The sequence below is a fragment of the Chanodichthys erythropterus genome, chromosome 21, assembly GCF_024489055.1.
Source record: "Chanodichthys erythropterus isolate Z2021 chromosome 21, ASM2448905v1, whole genome shotgun sequence".
NCBI lineage: Eukaryota > Metazoa > Chordata > Actinopteri > Cypriniformes > Xenocyprididae > Chanodichthys > Chanodichthys erythropterus.
In genome coordinates this window covers 35,095,667-35,121,966 of record NC_090241.1, presented here as the reverse complement: position 1 = coordinate 35,121,966, position 26,300 = coordinate 35,095,667, and the positions used below count along the sequence as shown (strand labels likewise).

The following is a 26,300-nucleotide window of genomic DNA, read 5'->3' as shown; positions in this document are numbered from 1 at the left end:
CATTTAACCCAACCGCTGGGTTAAAACAACCCAATTGCTGGGTTAAAACAACCCAATTGCTGGGTTTATCCATTTTCAACCCAACTTGGGTTGTTTTTAACCCAGCATTTTTTAGTGTATAAACACCCTAGTAAAAAAGAAATTTATTTAAAATACATTTATTTCATACTTTGTTCAAATATATTAACATATTTACTGACATGTCGCTTGAGACATACGGATATAAAAATTATAATTAAACTTTATTTGAAGTACTACTTGTGTGCACATTTCTTAATATTAATCCTAAAATGTGTTTTAATGTCAATATTGATAAGGATTGTATGATCTCTGTATAATATCAGTCTTTAAATGTAATATATTTAAAGTATACTTGCAATAGTTCCACTTTAGCACCATCAAATATACTTCAGTATATCTTTAGTTGAACCTCAGCAATTAAAGTGCATTAAGCACAAAATTAGTTGTTCCAATTTAGCAGACTTTAAGTATACCAGGTTAATATACCAATTGCCGGGTAGTAGTATACTTAGCATGAAATAAATGCATTTCAAATACATTTCAGTATATTTATTTTTCACCAGGGAAGCGCTGTATAATTATAAATATTTATAAAGGTGACTTGAGTTGGCACAGTTGAAACTTAAATGAACCTCTGAGCAATAAAATTCCTCTGGGTTAGCAAAAAAAAAAAGGTCAACAAACAAAGTTATTGGTGGTGTTTCACCCGTATCTTCTCTCATTTGTATTCATGCAAACTACCCACATGCGTTTACCGCACCTTGACACCACCAGCTCAGAACAGGGACAGTTGCATTTCTTACATTTCAGGTGCAAGAACAACCACCGCTTTCCCCCCGTCCTGAACTGCTGCCTGTGGTTTACTATGCCAAATTATGCCAGGTTCAAAAAGCAGGTTAGGCATTGTTCTGTTCCAGGAACACAGTCCTACCGAGCCGGTTTAAACAAACAAGCGTTTCACTGTTGTCTGTATCACACAATTCTAATTATGTGTGTTTTTGGAAACCGCAGGTGCCTCGTCATTGAGAAATACTGTCCGTTCACCTTTTTTTCCCCCGTGTAAGGCACGATTAGACATGAATTGCGCTTTGTGCGTTTTTATGTTCTGGGTACTTCTTCGTATTTTACTTTCGAGATGCGTGCTGTTGGACCGAAGCCCGGTGTGCTTTTTAGGTCACGTATTCCTAACAAACAGGTCTGTCATTTTTCAGGAGAGCTGACAGCTGAACGTGTGCAGGCGGAAGTACAACGACAGACACACACAGGTCTGGATGAACTTCACGCTTTACAGTTTGGATTTAATGAACTTCCTCTAGTGCGTTCATGCTGACTCAGATATAAAATGTTTAATATGTTTCTTTCGTTCACATGCAGGAGCCACTCGACCTTCACATCGGGCAACAATTTCAGGCCATGTGAGTGATATGACATACAGTTTTACCCACTGCTGTTCGAATAAAGACACTGGGCTTCACTTATACACTGCAAAAATGATCTTTTCAATCAGTATTCTTGTTTTATCCAATAAAAAAGTCAACATCATCCTCAAGATGCATTTACTTTAGAAGCAAAACTGCATAAAATAACAGTTTTAAACTTGTCTAAGCCCATTCTGTACGAATTCATTGCAAAACATTCACTTCAAGGCGACAAATGATATATAGTTTTACTGTTGATATGTGGAGAATTTTGTTAGTGAATTTTAATTGATCAAATGTAGACGGACGTACATAAAAACCTCGTCTTAAACAGTACAATTAGAGATTGTGGGGAATTTAAAGATTTCCAGTTCCACAATAAGGGAAAAATACCTGAGTTTGAGACTGATTCGTTTGTTCAATTCATTAAAAAGAACCAGTGCATAAGAGTCATTCGTTCCTGCATTGGATTCACTTAATGATTTGGATTCCTTAATGATTCAATTAACGATTCTTTTAACACTTTTGAGTCATGAGGCCAATTCATATGTCCGATTCATTAAAAAATAATTCAATTCTCTTGAATTGGATTCCACTTAATGATTCAGATTCTTTAACGATTGCATTAATGATTTGTTTAGTACTTTTGAAGAATTCATAGAAAACTTTTGAGACGGATTTGAACAGACAGCACAACCAGCATAGTTTGATTCATGAACAAATGACTCTCATGAAGTGGTTCTTTTTGATTAATTTATCATGAATCATCCTCAAATCAGCTCATATGATTCATCTGTGTGCATAAGAGTCATGTTTTCACAGATTTGATTCCATTAATGATTCTTTTAGTACTTTTTTAAGAATTGATAACTAATGAGTTTGAGACCAGTTCATACATCTGATTCATTAAAAATAACCTGCTCTTACAAGTCAATTCTCTTGAATTGGATTCCACTTAATAATTCAGATTCTTTTATGATTTCATTAATGATTTGTTTAATACTTTTGAAGAATTAATAAAATTTAGACAGATTTCTACAGACAGCACAACCGGTATAGTCTGATTCATAAACAAATGACTCTCATGAAGCAGTTCTTTTTGATGAATTGATCATGAATCAGCCTCAAATCAGCTCATATGATTCATTTAGAGAGTCATGTGTTCACAGATTCCATTCCATTAATGATTCCGATTCCTTAACATTTACATAAACAATTATTTTCTTTTGGTAAATTTAGTAATAGACTTTGAGACAGGGTTATTATAGTAAACTAAAACCATAAAAAATAAATGTTTACTAAAAAATTAAAATATTACCATATAGTTTTTTAATTAAAAAAACTTATATTACTTCAATTTTGATGTACTAAAGCTAGAATAAAAATTATTAAAAACTATAATAATAACATTTGCAAAACCACACAACAAAATGACTAAAACTTTAATAATAATAGTGTCTCAATGATACTAAAATAACGTTACAATAGAAAGATGTTGTCTGTTTATTGTAAAGATTGGGTTTCTCTAACTACAGCTCTTTGTTTTCACAGACCAGCTGTCCTCAGAACAGTCATGGCTGCTTACGGACAGACGCAGTACAGCCCGGCGTTACAGCCGACAGGCCCTTACACACCGTACACACATCACACACAGGGCTACAGCATGACGTCCTACAGTGAGTGCTCCCTTCACAAGCACCCTAAATAGTGCACATGACAGCTGATTTGACTGCTGAGCGTATCTCTTTCTCTCACCTGATCAGATATTAAAACAGAAGAGGGTTTGAGTCATTCTCCAGGTCAGAGCAGTCTGCTGGGATACACGTCGAACTTCGGCGGGACGCCACCCGGTCAGGCACTGTACAGCTACCCCACACACGGTCAGTGTCACAGCCACATCTTATCTATATGGTATTTTAGAACTTGGATTGGTTTTTATTATCTAGTTTTTGAATGATTTTTCCAAAAATGTGTACACTACAGTTCACAATTTTGGGGTTGGTAAGATTTTTTTTAATGTCTTTGAAATAAGACTCACCAAGGCTGCATTTATTTGATCAAAAATACAGTAAAAATACTGTAATATTTTTACAATTTAAATTAACTAATTTCTATTTGAATATATAGTAAAATGTAATTTATTTCTGTGATCAAAGCTGAATTTTCAGCATCATTACTCCAGTCTTCAGTGTCACATGATCCTTCAGAAATCATTCTAATATGATGATTTGATGCTCAAGAAACATTTTTGATTTTTATCAATGATGAAAACAGTCACATTTTATGTGGAAACTGTGATAGATTACTAAACAACATTTATTTGAAATAGACAACTTTATAAATTTATAATAAATTTAAATTATAAATGTATTTAGTGTCACTTTTGATCAATTTAAAAGTATTAAATTCATTAAAAAATACATAAAATAATAATCCTGACCTCAAACTTTTGAACCATAGTGTATGTCATTAGATTTAAGAAATAATTAACAGACAGCTTGTCATTATCACAGAAAATAACCCAGACATGGAGATCAGGACTATTACAGATGAAAAAAAATTGAGACTAACTAGCACAGAAATTGCTCACCGAACAACTGATTTTACAGTTTAGCATCATTTTACAAACATGATTGACAGAATATCCCAAAAGTCACTTAATAAATATTATTAACTAGAATATTATAATATGTTTTGCTAATATCGCCTATAGCTGTAAACAAATACACATGTTTTTGGACATCTTTGTTTGGTGGATAATTAGAAATCCCCACAAACACACACACAGATTTTTCAGGTGCCGTCTACAGTCGATCTCACAAACACACACACACACACACACACCTGTTCCCCATTATCCGCGGTCTGGGGTCTGGCGTCAGGCGTCTCTCTGGTTCTCTCAGGAGGTCAGAACCTTTCTCCGCTCCCCTCCACAACACGCTGGCCATTGGAGGAGCGTGTTTGCGTGGGAGTGAGTGTCAGACGGGATCTGAGCGTCGGATCGCAGTCAGTCACCCCTCTTCTGCCCGCAGTCCTGATTTTACCAACGCAGTGTGAAATTGACCGTTCTCGGTCAAGGTCAAAGGTGAAGTGGCACTAGGCACGTTTTCAGGTTTAAAGGAATAGAATCGTTGACGTGTCATCATCATTTACTGCCCCGCATGTTGCTCCAAAATGGCATGACGTTTTTTCTTCTTTGGAACACAAAAGGAAATGCTTTGAAATTGGAGGTGTTGTTTTTTTTTTTGTTTTTTTTTTTTTTCATGCCGTGAAAGCATATAGTGGCTGCAGGCTGTCAACAAACCAAAAGGACAAAAGAGCAACATAAATGTAGTATATAAAGTTGGGTAACACTTTATTTTAATGGTCCAATTTAGACATTCTACTGACTGTAAGTAACTTTGCAACTACATGTCAACTTATTCTACCAACCCAAACCCTAACCTAACAGTCTGCTAATACTCTGAGAGAATGTCTGAAGTGGACTGTCGAAAAAAGTGTAACCAAAAGTTTTCTAAAACCATATAACAGCTTTGTGTGAGGCAGGGTTATCAACTATTAAAATAAATTTTTGTTAATTGAGATAAAGCTGAAATAAAATACCAAAATTAGATAAAAAAAACAACAATTAGAAATGTTGCCTTTGCAACTAATTGAAATAAGTTTAAGTTGAAGCACTAAAATTACTAACCAGAGGGGGGAAAAATACAAAAAAAAAAATGGAACTAAAACTGAAATAATAAATTAAACCTAATTAGTAATATTTATTTAAAAAAAATAGCTAAATAAAAAAACTAAATTCGTCATAAAAATGACAAATGCACATAACAAATTGACTAAAAATTAAACTAAAAATTTAATTAAATATAAAAAATTGACAAAGGCCAATTCAAAATATGAATAAAAACTATGATAGTATATAAATAATACTACAATAGCTGAATTAAAATCATAAATCACTAAAAAGTCTCTAAAAATATATTTTATTTGTGTACGTATAAATATAAATTTATTGAGTATAAATCATATTCGTTTGGAACGGCATGAAGTTGAGTAAATGAATACAGAATTTTCACTACTAGCATTCAAAGGTTTGGGATAAAAAGATTTTCTTTAAAGAAACTGATATTTTATTCAGCAAGGGCACATTAAATTGATCAAAAATGACATTTATAGTGTTAAAAAAATATGTATATTTCAAATAAATAGCATTAATCAAGCCCTCTATTCATCAAAGAATTCCGAAAGAAGAAAAAAAAAACAATTTACATCAAAAATATTAAGCAGCACAATTATTTTCAACGTTGATAATAATCGGAAATGTTTCTTGAGCAGCAAATCATCATATTAGAATGATTTCTGAAGGATCATGTGACACTGAAGACTGGAGTAACAATGCTGAAAATTCAGCTTTGATCACAGGAATAAATTACATTTTACTATATATTCAAATAGAAAACAGCTGATTTAAATTACAATAATATTTCACAATTTTTACTGTATTTTTTATCACATAAATACAGCCTTGGTGAGAATAAGAGACTTAAAAAACATGAACAAATCTCACTGATCCCAAACTTTTGTAAAGTAGTGTGTGTTTGTAAACTATTCCACAGACATTGAGACACACAAAGTCATAATGCACAATGACATCTACTTCCTGTCTGTCTAATTAGCATAATCAATGAGTTATTAATGCTCTAGCAGATAATATAATCTATTATGCATTATAGTGATTTACTGTAATTCATAAGCACCCCGAGACATCATTTACTGTAAAATTGTCCGCTCGTGAAATGGATGGATTTCTAATGGGTCTGGGAAAACGCGGTTACTACGTCTCGCGCTACATCTCGCCGGTCTCGTTTGATTTATAGGCGAATTCCAACAGGAGACCTGCTGTAGCATGAAATAAATAACCCTTCTCCGGGTGCCAAAGGTCCTCGCGTTTCACCGCTGTGGAGAAAATCAGAAACACGGCCGCGGCCTTCGCCCACTTCTCCCTCCTCCTTTGAAGACTTTTCGTTCGCTTCCTTCGAGATTTCGTGCTGTTTTGACAGAGTCATTTATCTAGGGCAGGTTTCAGAAAGAGACCGAGCGGGGAAATGAAGGGAAAGAGACAGACTAAAGGGAACTAGACGGGTCTGGAGAAAGACAAGTCCGATAGCGGATTTACTCTCGGCTCCACGCTGCCCTTTCTCACCTGAACTGTTTTCGTAGCCATAAATCAAGCAAACTTTCTCTGAGCGCTTTAAACGTGTCTATATTTCACCAGCCGTCCACAAGCCGTTCCTCGGCCGCTGCCTGTCGTGTTTCCTGCGCCGTGTTTGTGTTGGACCACAATCTCTGGAGTGTCAGGGCCAGTCTTTACCACAGTCAGCTCGAAGTACGCTCTTAAACTAGCTTTGTGCTTCTTTTCCAGGCGGCAGCATTTCTTCTGGAATTTTCCAGGGTGCAAACAGCATCACAGGCTCAACGCCATTCAGTCCTACACAGCAGGTGGGTCAAATTAGGAAAAATGCATCACGCAGCACCTTCGCTACAACCGCCCTTGAGACTAGACGACCTGGATGGATATAGTGTGTACCCTTCGCCAAAAATGACATGGCTACAGTATATCAGAATTACAAAAGTACATTATAGTTTCATTGAAGCCATGACTACAAAAAAAAGGGTGTTTTTGTCTTGTTTTCCAGTAAAAACATCTAAATATTCTTAATTCAGTAAACATTTACTTGAGAAGCAAAGTGACTAAAAGGATTAGTTCACTTCATAATTAATATTTCCTGATAATTCACTCACCCCCATGTCAATCAAGATGTTTATGTCTTTCTTTCTTCAGTCGAAAAGAAATGAAGGTTTTTGAGGAAAACATTCCAGGATTTTTCTCCATATAGTGGACTTCACTGGGGTTCAATGGGTCCAAATGTCAGTTTCAGTGCAGCTTCAAAGAGCTCTACATGATCCCAGACGAGGAACAAGAGTCTGATCTAGAGAAATGATCAGTCATTTTCTAAAAAAAAAATAAAATTGTATCCTTTTTAACCACAAATGCTCATCTTGCACTGCTCTGTGATGTGCCACGCATTACGTAATCATGTTGGAAAGGTTACACGTGATGTAAGCGGAGGTACCGATCCAGTGTTTACAAAGCAAACGTGCAAAGACTAAGTCAGACGGAATTTAAAAAAAAAATAAAAATAAAACTATGATGTCACATGACCTTTCCAACGTGATTACGTAATGCATCGCAGAGCAGTGCAAGATGAGCATTTGTGGTTAAAAAGTATATCATTTTTTTTTTTTTTTTTAGAAAATGAGCGATTGTTTCTCTAGACTCTTATTCCTCGTCTGGGATCATGTAGAGCTCTTTGAAGCTGCACTGAAACTGACATTTGGACCCATTGAACCCCAGTGAAGTCCACTATATTGAGAAAAATCCTGGAATGTTTTCTTCAAAAACCATAATGAAGAAAGAAAGACATCTTGGATGACATGGAGGTGAGTAAATTATCAGGAAATTGGAATTCTGAAGTGAAATAATCCTTTAAGATGTCTTGTTTTAAGCAAAAACCTCTTAATTTTGATAAGAAAACAAGAATAAAATACCTGCCAATCGGCTCAAAAAATAATCTTGTTTCTCCTTTGAATTAAGTTAATTCTTCTTAACCCATTTGCAGATTTTTCTTGTTTACTCACTTAATTTTGATCTTTTTGTTTGTTAGTTTTTTGCTTCTCAAGTCAATGTATCTTGATTTTAAAAAAAAATTGAAAACATTTTACAATAAGGTTCTATTTGTCAACATTAGTTAACATGAACTAACAATGAAAAAAAATATTTTAACATTAGTTAATATTAATTAATAAACATCAGCTATCATGAACTAAGAAGAGTTGTATTTTTATTAACTAACATTTACAAAGATTAATAAATACTGTATCAAATGTATTGCTCATTGTTAGTTAATGCATTATCTAACATTAACTAATGGGACAGTTTTACCAAAATGTAGCGATGGTATATGAATTTGGTAATCAGACAACCATCAGTGAACGAACAATAGGGTTTAGATGGTCCAGTAATGGACTTAAATTAAGAAAATGAGAAATAAAATGTTGTTGATTATTCTTTCATGTCATTGTGTCCATCAGGATTTCTCAACATATTCTAGCTACAGCCAAAGTCAATATTCGCCATACTACAACACGCACTACAACAGCCCGTACATCACCACCAGCAATATCACACCCTCCGCCATCACCACGGCGATACCCTATCAGCACACAGATCATCCTGCAGTATCGACCAATCACAGCCCAGAATCCCACACAGGTGAGCTCTATGGTGAGAAATTAACATACTATAGTATATATAGGGGATACTTATGAAAGAACACTTTAGTTTAGGGTCCAATTCTCACTATTTACTATGATTTTTGCCTCAATACTGCTTAATAAGGTTAGAAGGTAGTTGTTAAGTTTAGAAGTGATGTAGAATATGGTCATGCAGAATAAGGCATTAAAATGTGCTTTATAAGTATTAATAAACAGAAATATATTCTAGTAATATGCATGCTGATAAATAAGAATATACACTCTAAAAAATGCTGGGTTAAAAACAACCCAAGTTGGGTTGAAAATGGACAAACCCAGCGATTGGGTTGTTTTAACCCAGCAGTTGGGTTAAATGTTTGCCCAACCCGCTGGGTAGTTTTGCTTAACTCAACTATTGTTTAAAATTTACAGTATTGCTTACTTAAAATGAACCCAAAATATCTTGAAAATTAACATTTATTAATATGTTTAATAAATGAACATTTTAATTTCATTTTAGATTCATTTTAAGTCAGCCATATAGTTTTCAAACAATAGTTGGGTTAAATAAAACTACCCAGCACGTTGGGCAAACATTTAACCCAACTGCTGGGTTAAAACATCCCAATCGCTGTGTTTGTCCATTTTCAACCCAACTTGGGTTGTTTTAACCCAGCATTTTTAGAGTGTATAGAATAAAGGTCAATATATAGGGGAATACTTCTTAAAATACTACTTCTTAAAAAAGTTTCATGAAATATATTTTACTGCCAACTTGTAAAAACTGTTAAAACTTTAAAAAAAATTCAAGTTGCTATAATATCCAGATTTTTGACTATTATGTCTCCTTATACATGTAATAATGTGAGTATAAAGCAAAGCTTAATAAATATGGAATACTAATGAAAATACTATTAAAAATACTTGTATGATATATATATATATATATATATTAAAAATAGTGCTGACTTAAAAAAAAAAAGTTGCTTTAATATCTGAATGTTTGAGTATGTTTCTCTCTATGTATGTCATTTGAATATAAAGCAAAATATTTTTCAATATGTTAAATACATACTACAAAATATGCTGTATTATTTGTAAAAGTTTGTGATTGACATTATTATGTGTGATGTATTTCAGTATTTCATACAGTAGTGCTAACTGAAAACTTTAAAGACTATTTGCTTTGGTATTCAGATATTTTGGATGCAAGTCTCTGTGTATATGATATGTCATCACATGTGTGTGTCCAACAGCAGAGTACCACGCTCCCACGAGTCCTCCAACTCCAGGAAAGGAGCAGGAAGGCGCTCCGGCGAGACGCAGCTCGGATGGGAAGCTGAGAGGCAGGAAGCGGGCCAATGACCCCGTACCCCCTCTGGACTCTGACATTGAGGTACAGATGCTGGCGATCACGGTGTCCCTTTCACAACGTCTTTCATTAACATTCCTGTGCTGCACACCGCAGGGATAACTTTCACATCCAACTGTCGAGTTTTGCAATGAGGTCTCGCAACAACCTAATTCAAAACTCAGAGGAATAGAAAATGAATTTAAAGGCATAGTTCACCTAAAATAAATGTTTTATCATCATTTTTATGCATTCGAAACCTGTGACCTGTATGATCATTCTGTTAAAAAATACATAATCATACGTGCTTTGACAACAGCAGACTGAAATACTTTACAAAAAGCTCTGTTGCAATATTTTGTATATTAAAATATCAATATAAGTATTTGATTATGAGACCAGAGAAGCAGTAGTTTGATATGAGATATAGAGCGTTTGCCTGTCCGCCCTTCAGCTGTGAGATGTGGCTGAACTGACTACAATTATCAGCATATTTTTAACATAAACACTACTTTGAGATATTATGCAGTGTTTTGGAGTAAATACTTTTCTTGACTAGTAAGCAGATTATATTTGTGCTCGTGTGTGTGTGTTTGTGTACAGAGAGTGTTTATTTGGGACCTGGATGAGACCATCATCATTTTCCACTCACTCCTCACGGGGACATTTTCCACACGCTTCGGCAAGGTACAAACCAGTTCCTCCACTTCACTTTACACTGCTTTAGTTTTGCTTTTGAAGACAATACTGTGTTTTTAAGAGATTTTTTTCATTTTTATTATTATTTTGTATTTGTATCTTTTAAAGTGGCAAGTTTGATATGATATATACAGCTATATATACAGTCAAACCAAAATTATTCATTTTTATATATTTTTTAAATATATATATATAAAATATATTTACTAGAGGGTGCAGGACACTATCATTCATTTCTGTAAGTGAGGATAGCAAAATAAAGTAAACTGTGACATATTATACCCAAAAATTGGGCATGACCATGTTTTGCTTAAGTGTTATCTCATTCTGACATAATTAAGATTATTTTTTCTGACACAGTTTAACTCTGAGATCTTGTCATATTTTATTACCATTTTTTTAAACTATAGTGAATAAACTGTATTAATGAATGAAATGTTCAGTGTCTGAATAAATTTTGGTTTGACTATAAAGAATCCTGAAAAACTATTACTGTTTCCACAAAAATATTTAAAAACTGTTTTTTTTAAATGTAATAATATTACAAAATATTACATGTAAAATAAATGCAATCTTTATATATAAAGAGATTGCATTTATTTGACAAAAATACTGTTAATATATATATAATATAATATATATATATTAGTTACAATTTAAAATAACTGTTTTCAAATAATTTTGTGGAATCCATAATAAATTTTTTCAGTATTTTTTGATGAGTAAAAAGTTCAAAAGAACTGCAATTATGTATTTGATGTATTTTTCCCAGTGAATAAATCTGGTTCCACAGCTGTTTTAGAGTAATGTCGCCAGCAGAAAGTAAATGCGGACGAATGAAATGAACAGTGAAAGATATAATGAAGCCCCTCCTTCAGCTCCAGTCAAGCGGGCTTGTTATTTGGCCGCTCTGATTTGATTGACGCCACATGAACTTCTACGCAATCTCCAGGCAGCTGATGAGGAAACAATGGTCATGTTTCTTTTTCTTGGCCTGCAATCTATTTTGAATTCCCACGATCCCTTGCGGATTTGACGTGACACATTAGAGACTCTGAGAAAGGCCGTCTCGAGCGCGAAGCTCTTTGGACTTTCTTTTTGAGGACTGCAGAAATGTTGCCGTGACTAATGTGTCTAATTTCAGATCCAGGAAAAAGACTCCAAAATAGCTTTTTACTCCGGCAGGAATCCACTGGAGATAGAAAATCAAAGAAAACATCCATATTAAACTGCAATTGGGCTGGAGTTAAATAGGAACAAGTTTGATGTGTGTCATGACAAAGCTGCTTACGCTCAGACAAAGAGCCGCGATTGCGTTGGCTCAGATTTCACATCTTTAAGTAACAGGATATTTAACACGCTTTTTTTATATGTACTTCATGTCAAAGCCTTAAGCCCATCACTGTAAACAGCCTGTTTGAGCTGTGATTGGCCCACAGCAAGACTCGACCTACTCCATACAAAACCACTCTAAGTGTTGAAAGACGCCTGGTTTCTAAAGTGTGTTTTTTAAAGCTGAGGTGAACGTCAGAGGATATTGGAGTCTCTTTACCATTCCACATGTCATTTATCCTTGATCAGTACCTACACACATAACAAAGCTATGTTTTTCCAAATGATCCCAACCATTTATGGCCATAATAATAATACATTAAAAAAATTATAGATGGATATATATGAAGTTATTATATAACTTATTTAATATTTTATATATATATATATATATATATATATATATATATATATATACACATATATATATATATATATATATATATATATATATATACACATATGTAAAAAACTTATGTTAGATGCAATTAATCACAGTTAATCGATTTGACTGCACTAATAAATAAATAATATAGTATATATAATTAATTATTATTTATATATTATATTTATATATTGATTGATAAATATATGAAATATAAAATGAATGAAATATGCATATATATAAATAATAATAATATACTCTATGCATATTATATATAAATTATATGTATGCATAGAGTATAGGTATTGGTCAATAAAAAAAATAAATGGATGAATCAAATATTTACAATATTACACATATATTATATTATATCTTTTATATTTTTTACATTGTTTTGATGGTACATTTACACATGAATTTGCCTCTGAAGATTTTCTTTTTAAAAAATTGATTTCTTTCAACCATGCTAATTTCAGTTTCTTCAGTCCGTCCTAAAATCCACTCTAAAATGTTCATTTGTAAATTCTAAAGTGGTATTTTCTATTATTCTATTATTATCTATTATTCTGCGTTTGACTGCCACCTGTAATAAAGTCGTCCATTCATGGCGGTAGATTATGGGTTATTATCTTAATTAAAGCAGGACAAACTCAAAGCTCCTCTGGCTATAGCATTCGCTAACAATGATTAGGTGTAGATGAAGAGACGTTCTGCAGTTAATCTGACACTAACCTCTGGCTGACACCTGAATCGTGATCACCTGCCAAATGTAGGCGTTAAGCGGACTGTTAGCTAGTGCGCACAATGACTTAGCTTATGTTAGCATGTGGCTTCAGCTACAGAATGAAGAGAGGGCAAGAGAGAAAGAGTTTGACATGCTTCTGATTAAAACCACAATGATTGCGCTGAGTGATCAGCATTCTTGTCAGACAAAAACCTGTTGTACCGCACGCTCCCACTCAGAGTGAGATTATACAATCATTACCTGTCACTCCTGCACAAAGTTCAGGTGTGAAAACTAATTTGACGTGCTCTTTATGTTTTGATCCAGGACTCTGGCAAGGCTGTTTCTCTGGGCTTGTGGATGGAGGAGATGATCTTCAACTTGGCTGACTCACGTCTGTTTTTCAATGACCTGGAGGTGAGCAAAACGTCAGAACCAACAACAAAATCACTTGCGATATTTAATGCCATTGTGTTGCAAAAATGATGTCACTTATAAAATACAGGTAAATTATTTTGTCATGTAAGTAGAAAGAGAGCACAGTGTGGTATTAGAGATGAAACTAGCAGAAATGTTCACAATCAGTTCATTAAAAAATGAATGGCAGCAGAACGCTGTGATTGACCAATCAGAATCAAGTATTCCAGAGAGCCATGTGATTTTGTTGGTCAGAATCTGCACCTGTGAGAGAAGTAAGAGCTGTCAATCACACAGCTTTACATATTCCCCACCCCCCATGACTTCATTTAAGTATTTTTGCTAATTAGATAATGCTTTCAGCTGCCAATGAGACAGCAGTAATCTCTGCTGATTTGTACATTATAACTATTTTACCATAGTTATGTTTTTACCATATTTTTTTGTGTGGTGACACATTCTTTGAATATTCCTTACAACAGACAAAAATATGAGGAACATCTTTTTTTGACAGCTGCAAAAAACACTCTATTTGCCTCAAATATATATATTATATATATATATATATATATATATATATATATATATATATATATATATATATATATATATATATATATATATATATATATATATATATATATATATATATATATATATATATATATATATATATATATATATATATATATATATATATATATATATATATATATATATATATATATATATATATATATATATATAGATCTATATATATATATAGATCTATATATAGATCTATATATATATATATAGATACATATTATATATATATATATATATATATATATATACATATATATATATAAATATATATATAAATATATATATATATATATATATATATATATATATATATATATATATACACATTGAAATCTTAAAAATACAAATGTCACTGTCATTTTGATCAATGCATATTTGCTGAATAAAAGTAATAATTTGCTAGTATTTACAATGCAAAATACAGATTCATGGGTGGTCATAAATATTTACGATTGGTAAACTTTCAAAACAAACAAGAAAAGTGAATTTAGGACATGAGAGTGTTTGTTCAGTATATGCAGAGTCAGTGTGTGAAAGGACCTCGGTTTGCCCTCTGCATGAAGAAAGAAAGGATTAGATGCTTTAAAAGCTTTCGAGGAGGTGGTGCAAAAAAATGACAACATTTGAGTGCTTAATTAGTGGTGTGTGGCTGCCACTGAAAAGAAGATTTGTCCCGGGAAGGAACAACAGCCCAGGGGCGGAGGGCACAGGTTTTAATGACAGCCCCTTCCCTCTTGTTCTGTTTTCCCTGTAATTGCCCTCAAATAGTCCAAGGCATCATTCAGCATTCAAACACTGCTCCAGTTCAATCGATCTGTCAGATGGGGAACAGAAAGCTGCCGCGGGCAAAATAACTGCACAAGGTCAACAGCTTAGAAATACAGGTGTGATTGATGGCCTAATGTGGTCATTTAATGCTTTAATTAATCAGAAAAAATCAAGAAAAATCTAATTAATGTCTGGTAGAGAAGATATCTGGGTAGCAGAATAATTCAATGGTGAAAAGCAAAAATTGGGATGGATGATTAATATCAGAGATATGTGGTTGGAAAACAAATTTCATGCATAAAAGAACATTGAAGAAGGAATCTATGGAGCCCCGCACATGACATTTAGGGGAAAAGAGTAGGCTAAATCGTGAGCATGATTTAGTAATTCGTTCCCTCAATTTATAAATCATGCGTATGATTTATGAATCGTGTGCACAATTTAGCAAATCGAGGGAATGAAATAGTAAATCACGCGCGCGATTTAGTGAATCCAGGGAACAAAATAGTAAATTGTGCGCGTGATTTAGCGAATTGAGTGAACAAAATAGTAAATCAAGTGCACAATTTAGCAAATTGAGAGAACAAAATAGTAAATTGTGCGTGCGATCTATTGAATCCAGGGAATGAATCAGTAAATTGTGCGCACAATTTAGCAAATCGAAGGAACAAAATAGTAAATCAAGTGCACAATTTAGCAAATCAAGGAAATGGAATAGTAAATTATGTGCACGATTTAGCAGATTGATGGAACAAAATAGTAAATCGTGAGCACAATTGAGCAAATCAAGGCAATTAAATAGTAAATCGTGAGCACAATTTAGCAAATCGATGGAACAAAATAGTAAATCGTGAGCACAATTGAGCAAATCAAGGCAATTAAATAGTAAATCGTGAGCACAATTTAGCAAATCGATGGAACAAAATAGTAAATCGTGAGCACAATTGAGCAAATCAAGGCAATTAAATAGTAAATCGTGCGCACAATTTAGCAAATCGTAGGGACAAAATAGTAAATCGTGAGCACAATTTAGCAAATCAAGGCAATTAAATAGTAAATCGTGCGCACAATTTAGCAAATCAAGGCAATTAAATAGTAAATCGTGAGCACAATTTAGCAAATCAAGGCAATTAAATAGTAAATCGTGAGCACAATTTAGCAAATCGTAGGGACAAAATAGTAAATCTTGAGCACAATTTAGCAAATCAAGGCAATTAAATAGTAAATCGTGAGCACAATTTAGCAAATCGTAGGGACAAAATAGTAAATCTTGAGCACAATTTAGCAAATCAAGGCAATTAAATAGTAAATCGTGAGCACAATTTAGCAAATCGTAGGGACAAAATAGTAAATCTTGAGCACAATTTAGCAAATCAAGGCAATTAAATAGTAAATCGTGAGCACAATTTAGCAAATCGTAGGGACAAAATAGTAAATCGTGAGCACAATTTAGCAAATCAAGGCAATTAAATAGTAAATCGTGCGCACAATTTAGCAAATCGTAGGGACAAAATAGTAAATCTTGAGCACAATTTAGCAAATCAAGGCAATTAAATAGTAAATCGTGCGCACAATTTAGCAAATCGTAGGGACAAAATAGTAAATCGTGAGCACAATTTAGCAAATCAAGGCAATTAAATAGTAAATCGTGCGCACAATTTAGCAAATCAAGGCAATTAAATAGTAAATCGTGAGCACAATTTAGCAAATCAAGGCAATTAAATAGTAAATCGTGAGCACAATTTAGCAAATCAAGGCAATTAAATAATAAATCGTGTGCACAGTTTAGCAAATCGAGGGAACAAAATAGTAAATCTTGAGCACAATTTAGCAAATCAAGGCAATTAAATAGTAAATCGTGCGCACAATTTAGCAAATCAAGGCAATTAAATAGTAAATCGTGAGCACAATTTAGCAAATCAAGGCAATTAAATAGTAAATCGTGAGCACAATTTAGCAAATCAAGGCAATTAAATAATAAATCGTGTGCACAGTTTAGCAAATCGAAGGAACAAAATAGTAAATCATGCACACAATTTAGCAGATTGATGGAACAAAATAGTAAATTGTGCACGTGATTTAGCGAATCCAGGGAACGAATTAGTGAATCGTGCGCACGATATACTTTTTTTCTTGCATGTCATGTGTGTGGCTCTGTAGGAATCCATCCTAATACTTGAAAAAAAATCTAGTTATAATTACAATAATTTAAGAACAATAGAATTCAGTGGGAGGTCGCCACCATGATATAAAACATGACATGTTGAGGCATATCAGTGAAAAAATGAAAAACGATAGGAGAGCATGGATGTCTTTTGTCAGTGCTAAAGGCTGAGTAATTGTTTTGCGTTGATTAGCGTAATTCAGTTTGTAAGACTACGCGATTCCAAATCTTTATTCAATTTACACGTGTTATGCGCCGCTAAAACAACAAGAAGAGCACACTAGATAATTATCTCAAGTACAGAGCAGATGTTCAGCTTATACATCAACCATTGTAATTAGTGTATACTGGCAGTCGTACGCACAAACTCAGCCAAGACAAAAGCTAATTAACGCACGATATCTGGTTTAGATGGCGAGGTTCTGTCTGCCATCTTTCTGATATTTTACCCTCCAGTGTTAAAGGCGCCTGAACGTCTTGGGTCGTGGTGGCCCGTTCCTTCTTTTTTAATACTTCACTCTCACTCTCATCGTCATTCCCTGAGGCTCGGCGGCGGGTGAACCTGTCTATACACAGTACATCACTTCGCTCGGCTGTAACGTATCCACCTCATGCATATCTGCTTTCCTTTCATTTCCCAGGAATGTGACCAAGTTCACATCGATGATGTGGCCTCGGATGACAATGGGCAGGACTTGAGGTAGCGTATGATTTTCCTTCATCTAGCCAAGTGAGCAACAATATGAGCATTTCTAATAAAATCCATATTATGTGCCATAAAGGGATCCTTTTCTTCACATAATGGCATGCTACTGACATGTTGAGTATTAAAGGTTGTTGCTTCCAGACTCTTTATGATGGACATTTATCACACATTTAACAGCATATCCACAGAATTATTAAAGGAACGGTCTTCTTGAAAATCAAATTTCTGTTCTGAATTGACTAACCCTCTAATTTCAAACACAAATTTCCATTAAAAAACACAAAATGAGACCGTTTATTATAGCTTGTGACTTCATCTGTCAAACTCCAAACTATTTTATTGATTGATTGCTATGAACTGATGCTATATGAATATTTAAAAAATAAATAAATTAAAAAAAAAAAAAATATATATATATATATATATATATATATATATATATATATATATATATATATATATATATATATATATATATATATATATATAATGATTTTTTTTTTAAAAAGCTCCAAAAGTACAAAACAGTACAATAAAAACAGTCTATATGATTTAGTAAATGTTTTACTTATTTTAAAGTGTTGTTGATTTTTACTGAAAATATATTTTTTATTTATTAATTTATTTTTCTTACTATAAACTGATGCTATATGAAAAAGCAGAAGAAATATTAAAAGCTCCAAAAGTACAAAAATACTCAAAGTACCATAAAAACATTGAGTATTTTTGTACTTTGAGCTTTTAATATTTCTTCTGCTTTTTCATATAGCATCAGTTTATATTAAGTAAATAAATTAATAAATAAAAAATATATTTTCAGTAAAAATCAACAACACTTTAAAATAAGTAAAACATTTACTAAATCATATAGACTGTTTTTATGGTACTTTTAGTAAATATCTTTTACTTTTAGTTTATTTTAAAATTATTTCAATTAACTGATTTTTTTTATTGATTAATGAATTAATGCATTAATTAATTTACTATGAACTGATGCTATATGAAAAAGCAGAAGGAATATTTTTTCTCAAAGTACAAAAACACAAAAAAGTACAATAAAAGCAGTCTATAATTTAGTAAATATGTAAAATCTTTTTATTTATTATTATTTGTACTGACAATATCTTATTTGAATTTACTTTTTTACCCCCAATTTATTTATTTACTATGAACTGATGCTATATAAAAAAGCAGCATATTAAAATAATATTTCATTCATTTCTTTTTGTGAAATGACATGGTGAATAAATAATGACAGAATTCTCATTTTAAGGTGAACTATTCCCTTTACATACTGTAATGGTACGCTGACATACTGGTTATAAAACATTATAGTTTCTTATCTCAGTTTCGAGACAGACCCTCGCTCTGGTTCCAGACATTTTACGACGGATATTAATCACCCTTTTAGGAGCACGTTAGTAGAAATAATAATGTAGTTGAGTGTTTGGTGGGTGTAGAGCGGATCTAAAGCTGACCGTATGTGTGTCTGTACTTGCAGCACGTATAACTTTGGCACAGATGGCTTCCAGACCCCAGCAGGTGGAGGCACGCTCTGCTTGGGCTCAGGTGTTCACGGCGGGGTCGACTGGATGAGGAAACTTGCCTTCCGCTACCGGCGAGTGAAAGAGATCTACAACACCTACAAGAACAATGTAGGAGGTGAGAACAGAACACTGCAGCATTCAACACACCTGCTCTCACTGCTGTGACTACAAGCGTAATTAGGGCCTGAAATGACTATTATAAAACGGACAGTTCCTCTTCTGAAATCTGATTGGTTGAAGCACATTGGAAGCCGTTGTAAAATAGCTGAAGTTGTACACACACCTGTAACCGCACGTCAGCTGACGAGTATATTAATGCATCAACTGCAAACATTGTACAGTTAGGCTAAATAACTGTTACTAGGTAGAAAATTATGATCAAAATAATAATAAAAGTAGTAATAATTATTAATTTTATTATTGTTTGTTATTGTTTTATTTATTATTCATTATAATTACTATACTATTGCAATAATTCTTGCAGCAAGTAATATAGTTCATTAGCCTTTTATTGATAATGACAGCACTTTAAATATTAATATTAAAATATTCATTATTTATATATATATTATATATATTATATATATATATATATATATATATATTATATATAATATATATATATATATAATATATATATATATATATATATATATATATATTATATATAATATATATATATATATATATATATATATATAAGGGCTGTCAAACGATTAAAATACATACAAAATTACATACATACAAAATAAAAGTTTGAGTTTGCCTAATATATGTGTGAGTACTGTGTGTAATTATTATGTATATATAAATACAAACACATTCATGTATATATTTGAGAAATATTTACAAGTATTATGTATTTATTTATATTTTTATATAATTTATATTATATATAAATAAAAATATTTTGTTCATAAATAAGATATTTCTCTTAAATATATACATTAATTTGTTTGTATTTATATATACATAATAATTACACACAGTACTCACACATATATTAGGCAAATTCAAACTTTTATTTTGTATGCGATTAATCGCGATTAATCGTTTGACAGCCCTAATATATATATAGAGATAGATAGATAGATAGATAGATAGATAGATAGATAGATAGATAGATAGATAGATAGATAGATAGATAGATAGATAGATAGATAGATAGATAGATAGATAGATAGATAGATAGATAGATAGATAGATAGATAGATAGATAGATAGATAGATAGATAGATAGATATTTTTATTGATAATAAGAACACTTTAAATATTAATATTGAAATATTCATTATCTAAATATATTTATTTTATATATAGATGTTTCAGGCCTTTTTGATCTAGTGAGATTTTAAAAATAAATACATACAACTAAAAACATTCAAAATGAGTGAAAGTTGCAATTTGGTTTATCATTAAGGTAAAAAAAAAAAAAAATGTATTATGGATTTTCAGTTCCTTGAAATGAAGGCGTGGTAAACAGTTTCCAATGCACTTTTAATGTGACTTTTATATAACAAAAATTAAAATTATTGAAATGTCTTTTTCTCATTTCAATAACAAATCAATCAATCAATCACAGAACGCAAGTGTCCATAGTTTTAGAAACGCCCAATGATTTATTGTACATTGGTGTCTTATCATATTGCTGTTGTTGTTTTATAAAAGCACAGTTACTCAAGGCTGTGCTTTACGCTGATTTTACAATTTGTGACAAACAAATTGGTCTTGTAAAAAATTGTGCAAATTGGTTTTGTAAATGGTAGGATTGTTGGGCAGTCCGAAGCGGGAAGAGTGGCTTCAGCTGAGGCGGGAAATGGAGGTTTTGACGGATCTGTGGCTGACACAGGCACTGAAGGCCCTCGCTCTCATCAACTCCAGGTGAGGAGCTTTAATACATATAAAACAATTCAGGACTTTGATGAAGGAATAATCTGAGTTAAATAAGGATGTGTGTGCGCCGTAGAGTTTAAGAGCAGGAACTAATTTCCACAGCATGCCACATACTGAATCTGGAATATTCTTTTAACAATAGACTTATTTTACAGCAAGTTACAGCAGTTTTGTGTCACTCAAACATAACAGGCTTGGCAGGCGTAACACCTTGTCAGCATGAAAGATTGATGACACCAACAGATGATGATTAATAATAGCACTTGATATGCCAAGATATTTCGTTCTCAAAAGTGAGGTTTAGCAGAATGTCTGACTACCCGATGGCCAGCGTGAACAGCGCTCAGGACAGTAGATTGTACTTCATAATTATAAGTATAATTGATATCACTTACCCGATCGGGCATCATCACAAATGTTCATCATTTGCACGTGTTTTTAAGCCTGGTACAATTTAAATATTCAAGTGCAAGAAGACGTTCCAGTTTCATTCTAAAAGTTGTAACTTCTTCCTGAGTCTCTGCAATGTAAGGCTGAACACCAACACTGACAATCCTCATTTTGGCTGCGTAAGATTCTCCAGCTTTGTTGTTGTTGAGCTGTTAAAGCTCCGCCCTCTTCTGGAAAGTGGGCAGCTCATTTGCATTTAAAGGGACACACACAGAAAGCGTGTTTTTACTCGCACCCAAATAGGGGCAAATTTGTCAAGCTATAATAAATGATCTGTGGGAGATTTTGAGCTGAAACTTCACAGACACATTCTGGAGACACTAGAGACTTATATTACATCTTGTGAAACGGGCATTAGGTACCCTTTAAGTAAATGTAAACATTTGAAAAATAAAACGCACATGTAACAGTATATTGGATCCATGCTTTCGCTCTTAAAGTGACAGCAGCCTAATATTCCTGCTGCTGCCTGTTTTTAATTTTAAACAAAAGACTGAACAAATCAATCACTTTTTGTTACTTTAATAAGGATTCATTTATACAGTGAAGACTATGCAGTGTTATTTTACATCTGATTATTCAATTTCTATACCTGAAAACTATTGTTAGACCAACCTATAAAACATAAAAAGCACTGTTTCTTGCTCGTAATTTGGTTATTTGTTCTTATTTTATTACTGACAGTTTACTCGTCTTTAACAATATTTAAAATTCACACAAGTTAGGCTAGTAGTTTTTGGGGTCATAACCTTACAATGTAGTGGCCAGAACCTGTCAAGCTCCAAAAAGAGCCAAAAATCATCATAAAAGTAGTCCATATGACTAGTGCACTATATTTCAAGTCTTCTGAAGTCCTACAATAGCTTTGTGTAAGGAACAGAACCAAATTCAAGCCTTTATTCACTAAAAATCAAAGCTCTAAATTTGTATATTTTACAGATCCTATTTGCAAAAATTCCAATGCAGAATTCCAGACCAGTTTTTGTTTTATTTGTGGCTGCACTATTCCTTTAAGAATCATTTTTACAAATGAGATAACTTACATACGTTTTTTTTCACAGACCAAACTGTGTGAACGTGATGGTCACCACCACGCAGCTGATTCCAGCTCTCTCCAAAGTGCTTCTCTACGGTCTTGGAGGAGCGTTCCCCATCGAGAACATCTACAGCGCCACCAAAACAGGTTCACTGCCTCATCAAGTGCTGCATTTCACACAGTTTCCCTGATCTAGAAACAGAAGTTTTAACGTTGTGTATGTGTTACAGGTAAAGAAAGCTGCTTTGAGCGCGTGACTCAGAGGTTCGGCCGGCGAGCTGTGTATGTGGTCGTAGGGGACGGTGTCGAGGAGGAGACGGTCGCCAAAAAGGTATGCAGGAATGACTCCAAAACACATGCTGAATGATTAATCATGCATTATGGTATTTTTAGTGTAATTATGTGTGATGGCACCTATTGTATCCATTGCCGTTCTTATTCCTCTTCTTCTTCCGCTCTGGGAGTCTATGGCAGCCCATAGAACCGCTTGCAGGAAAGTTATGAAATTTGGCACACTGATAGAAAACAGTCCCAACATCAACTATAGCAAACTTGGTGTCTCTAGATCAAACTCTCTAGCGCCAACACTTGTCCAAATTTTCACTCATGTTTACGCTAATAACTTTTGAACCATAAGGGTTAGAAACAAACTTCTTGTTTCTTCTGATACCTTAGCTCAATATGATTTGATTGCACCCTACATGTAATTTTTATTGACATTTATTATGAAAATTGAAAAAAAAAACTACTTTTTCGCACTCCTCCTAGACAGTTGCTCCAATTTCATGAAAATCATATCAGATCATCTTCATTGTATGCTGGCAAACGAGTTATTAAAAGCATTTTGATAACCCCAACCATTCTCGAATAACATGCAAATTTGAAGAGCATGCCAAATTGGACACAAGGCTGTATCTCCGCAATGCTTTAGCATATTCTGACCAAACTTGGTACATGTCAACACAAGCATCACCTGAGGCTACATGCTGTGTTTTGGCACAGCACCACCTACTGGTTCAAAAATATAAGCAATTTTTGCTTATAACTTACGAACGATTTAGCCAAATCTTGTTAGATTCAGGGCAGCATGACGAGTTGAATGATATCCAATTTTATCATTTTGGGTGTTGGCCATTTTTCATTTTGTAGCAAAATGTTGCATTTTTTTTAATACATTTGCGTATCATTACAAAACTCTGTATTAATCATTAGCACAATGCCCTGAAGGAGTCTGAGAAGTTGAGACAGTGCCACCTAGTGGTGAAAGTGGTTGACTTATTTTCATGGGAGTCTCCTTACATTCCTAAATCCTTGCCGAGTCCAGTGATACCTAACATGATTCGCCTTATAGTTTGCACAACATTGTGATTTAGCTTTAAAACAACGTTCGTGAATATCTTCCTACCACCATAGGTAATTTGGAAAATTAGGTTGTAACTAAACATTACAGCCCAAATGCCAAAATTTGCAAGAAAATGCAAAGTTGTGCAAACTCATACAAATACATGTCTATAACGTGTCTTTTTGCTGTGAAATCTTTACTGATTTTTATAAAGTAAATGTAAGAATAACTTGTATATTAGTAATATTTCAAGACTAACACTTACTGGACAGAAGCAACTGAGGTTTACTTGATTATCATACATCATTTTTTTTAGAAAAATCAAATGTGTCAAATATGACCATCAGGCTTTTGAGGAAGGTTTATTTGTTCATCTCTCAATCGTCATTGTATTGCATTGCATTATATGTTTAGAAACTACAGAGCTTTGATCATAAAACTAAAGCATTTAAATATCATCTTACTAAGTCATTATTTCCGGATATAGAGTGATGGCTGACTTTTTATATGTAAGTAACTGTTATAAAGATCTCATTGATTTACATCTCAAGCATCAGAATTTCTTACATTTTGGTTATATAAATATTAGTATCTGCACCAAATTGCATATTTGTGTTCAGTTTGGGCCTCCTCGAGTTTGAGCTCCAAATCCTTACTATATTAGACTATATGAGTCATAAAAGCCTGATGTATCAAATATGACACTCAACAAAAACACATGCTTTTTAGATTTTTTTTTTCTCCTCCAAAAGGTCAATAAACTTGAATTTTAGAAAATTAGATATTTCATATGTCACGCTTTACAAGTTGGTATTGTATAAATTGTATCTTGGTTACTTTCTCGTGTCCTGCAGAAGAACATGCCGTTCTGGAGAGTGACGTGCCGGGCGGATCTGGAGGCGTTGAGTCATGCACTTGAGCTGGATTACCTCTAGAGGGCAGCATCTGCTCGTCAGCGCTCCAGCCCGTCTGTCTCCCGCTGCGCCTCAGACGTGTGCGGTCGACAGGAATCACATGACCGAGCCAAGAACTGCAGGACCAATCAGCAGGGAGCAGCAATCTTACTGGAAATGTTTGCTTCAAATCAATCCAAGAAAAACACTTTTGTCTCTTTCTTGCTCTCCACCTGAGAGGCTCATTCACTTTCCTTTTCTTCACAACAGCACTGCACTGAAAACCAAGACCCAGCAAAGATTTATTTTAAAACATCTGTGTTTGGAATCACATATTATCATATTACTCAAACCAGTTCTGCAGTACTGTATATACACCCGGATGACACTGCATCTGCTCAAATGTGTAGTATACGACAGAGAACATTGATTTGATTGAATATTGCGATAATATAAATATATATAAAAAAAAATGAATCCTTAAATAAATGTTAACTACATTAAAATGAATTAAGATACATGCTATTGTACTAAAACTGCAGAAAAACTAACCCCTTACTTTTTATACGAGTACAAAGTACTGGAAATCCACCTGTTTGAATTGAAACCCCTAAAGCGATTTAAAAGTGAACTATGAAATTAGCGAAAATATTATAGCACATTATAATGCTACTGTTTACTAAAAGAAATCACATTATTAACTTATGAATTTCAGTGTCCTGTGAGTTTCTAACTTCTTTTCTTCCCGCACTAGAAACTGTCTCTGGAGCATCATGCGGTTTGTTACTGGATGTATATTTGTTTAATGTTTCTTGTACTTTGCTGACGTTTGATATATTACTGTATGTGTCGCGCTGACCCTGTGATCCTCTGACCTGCATGTGCTCTTCACACAACCTGTTCTGTTCGCTATGATTTGTATATAAGGTTTTATTGTTGATTATTTCTGGGCTTATTATAATAGAATAAAGATAAATTAATTCATTCTCAAGGCTCCTTCTTAAAACTGCATTTGGCTTGTGTGGAAAATTGTTACTTCAGAGATCTAGATACTGTACACACACACACACACACACACTAAAGTTTGGGGTCGGTGAGATTTTTTTATGTTTTTGAAAGAAGTCTCTTTTGTTCATCAAGGCTGCATTTATTTTATTGCATTTCCAAAATACAACAAAAACAGTAATATTGTGAAATATTATTACAATTTAAAATAACCGTTTTCTATGTGAATAGATTTTAACATATAATT

General features: G+C 33.3%; 1 protein-coding gene across 2 annotated transcripts in view; it reads left to right on the top strand.

Moving 5' to 3' along the window:
* Nucleotides 1-26,058, top strand: part of eya2 (EYA transcriptional coactivator and phosphatase 2) — a 43,405-nt gene extending 17,347 nt beyond the window's left edge. Inside the window, exons 2-16 of one of the 2 annotated variants that reach the window (XM_067373147.1) lie at nt 1,233-1,286; nt 1,396-1,436; nt 2,991-3,115; nt 3,203-3,319; nt 6,862-6,938; nt 8,592-8,784; nt 10,010-10,149; nt 10,708-10,791; nt 13,572-13,661; nt 17,823-17,881; nt 19,389-19,549; nt 21,201-21,315; nt 22,839-22,960; nt 23,044-23,144; nt 25,010-26,058. In XM_067373147.1, coding sequence (XP_067229248.1) covers nt 3,013-3,115; nt 3,203-3,319; nt 6,862-6,938; nt 8,592-8,784; nt 10,010-10,149; nt 10,708-10,791; nt 13,572-13,661; nt 17,823-17,881; nt 19,389-19,549; nt 21,201-21,315; nt 22,839-22,960; nt 23,044-23,144; nt 25,010-25,090 — 1,443 coding nt within the window. In that variant the 5' untranslated portion in view covers nt 1,233-1,286; nt 1,396-1,436; nt 2,991-3,012 and the 3' untranslated portion in view covers nt 25,091-26,058. The remainder of the gene's footprint in view (nt 1-1,232; nt 1,287-1,395; nt 1,437-2,990; nt 3,116-3,202; nt 3,320-6,861; nt 6,939-8,591; nt 8,785-10,009; nt 10,150-10,707; nt 10,792-13,571; nt 13,662-17,822; nt 17,882-19,388; nt 19,550-21,200; nt 21,316-22,838; nt 22,961-23,043; nt 23,145-25,009) is intronic. The other variant, XM_067373149.1, reaches the window with a different exon arrangement.
* Nucleotides 26,059-26,300: the final 242 nt, after the last annotated feature.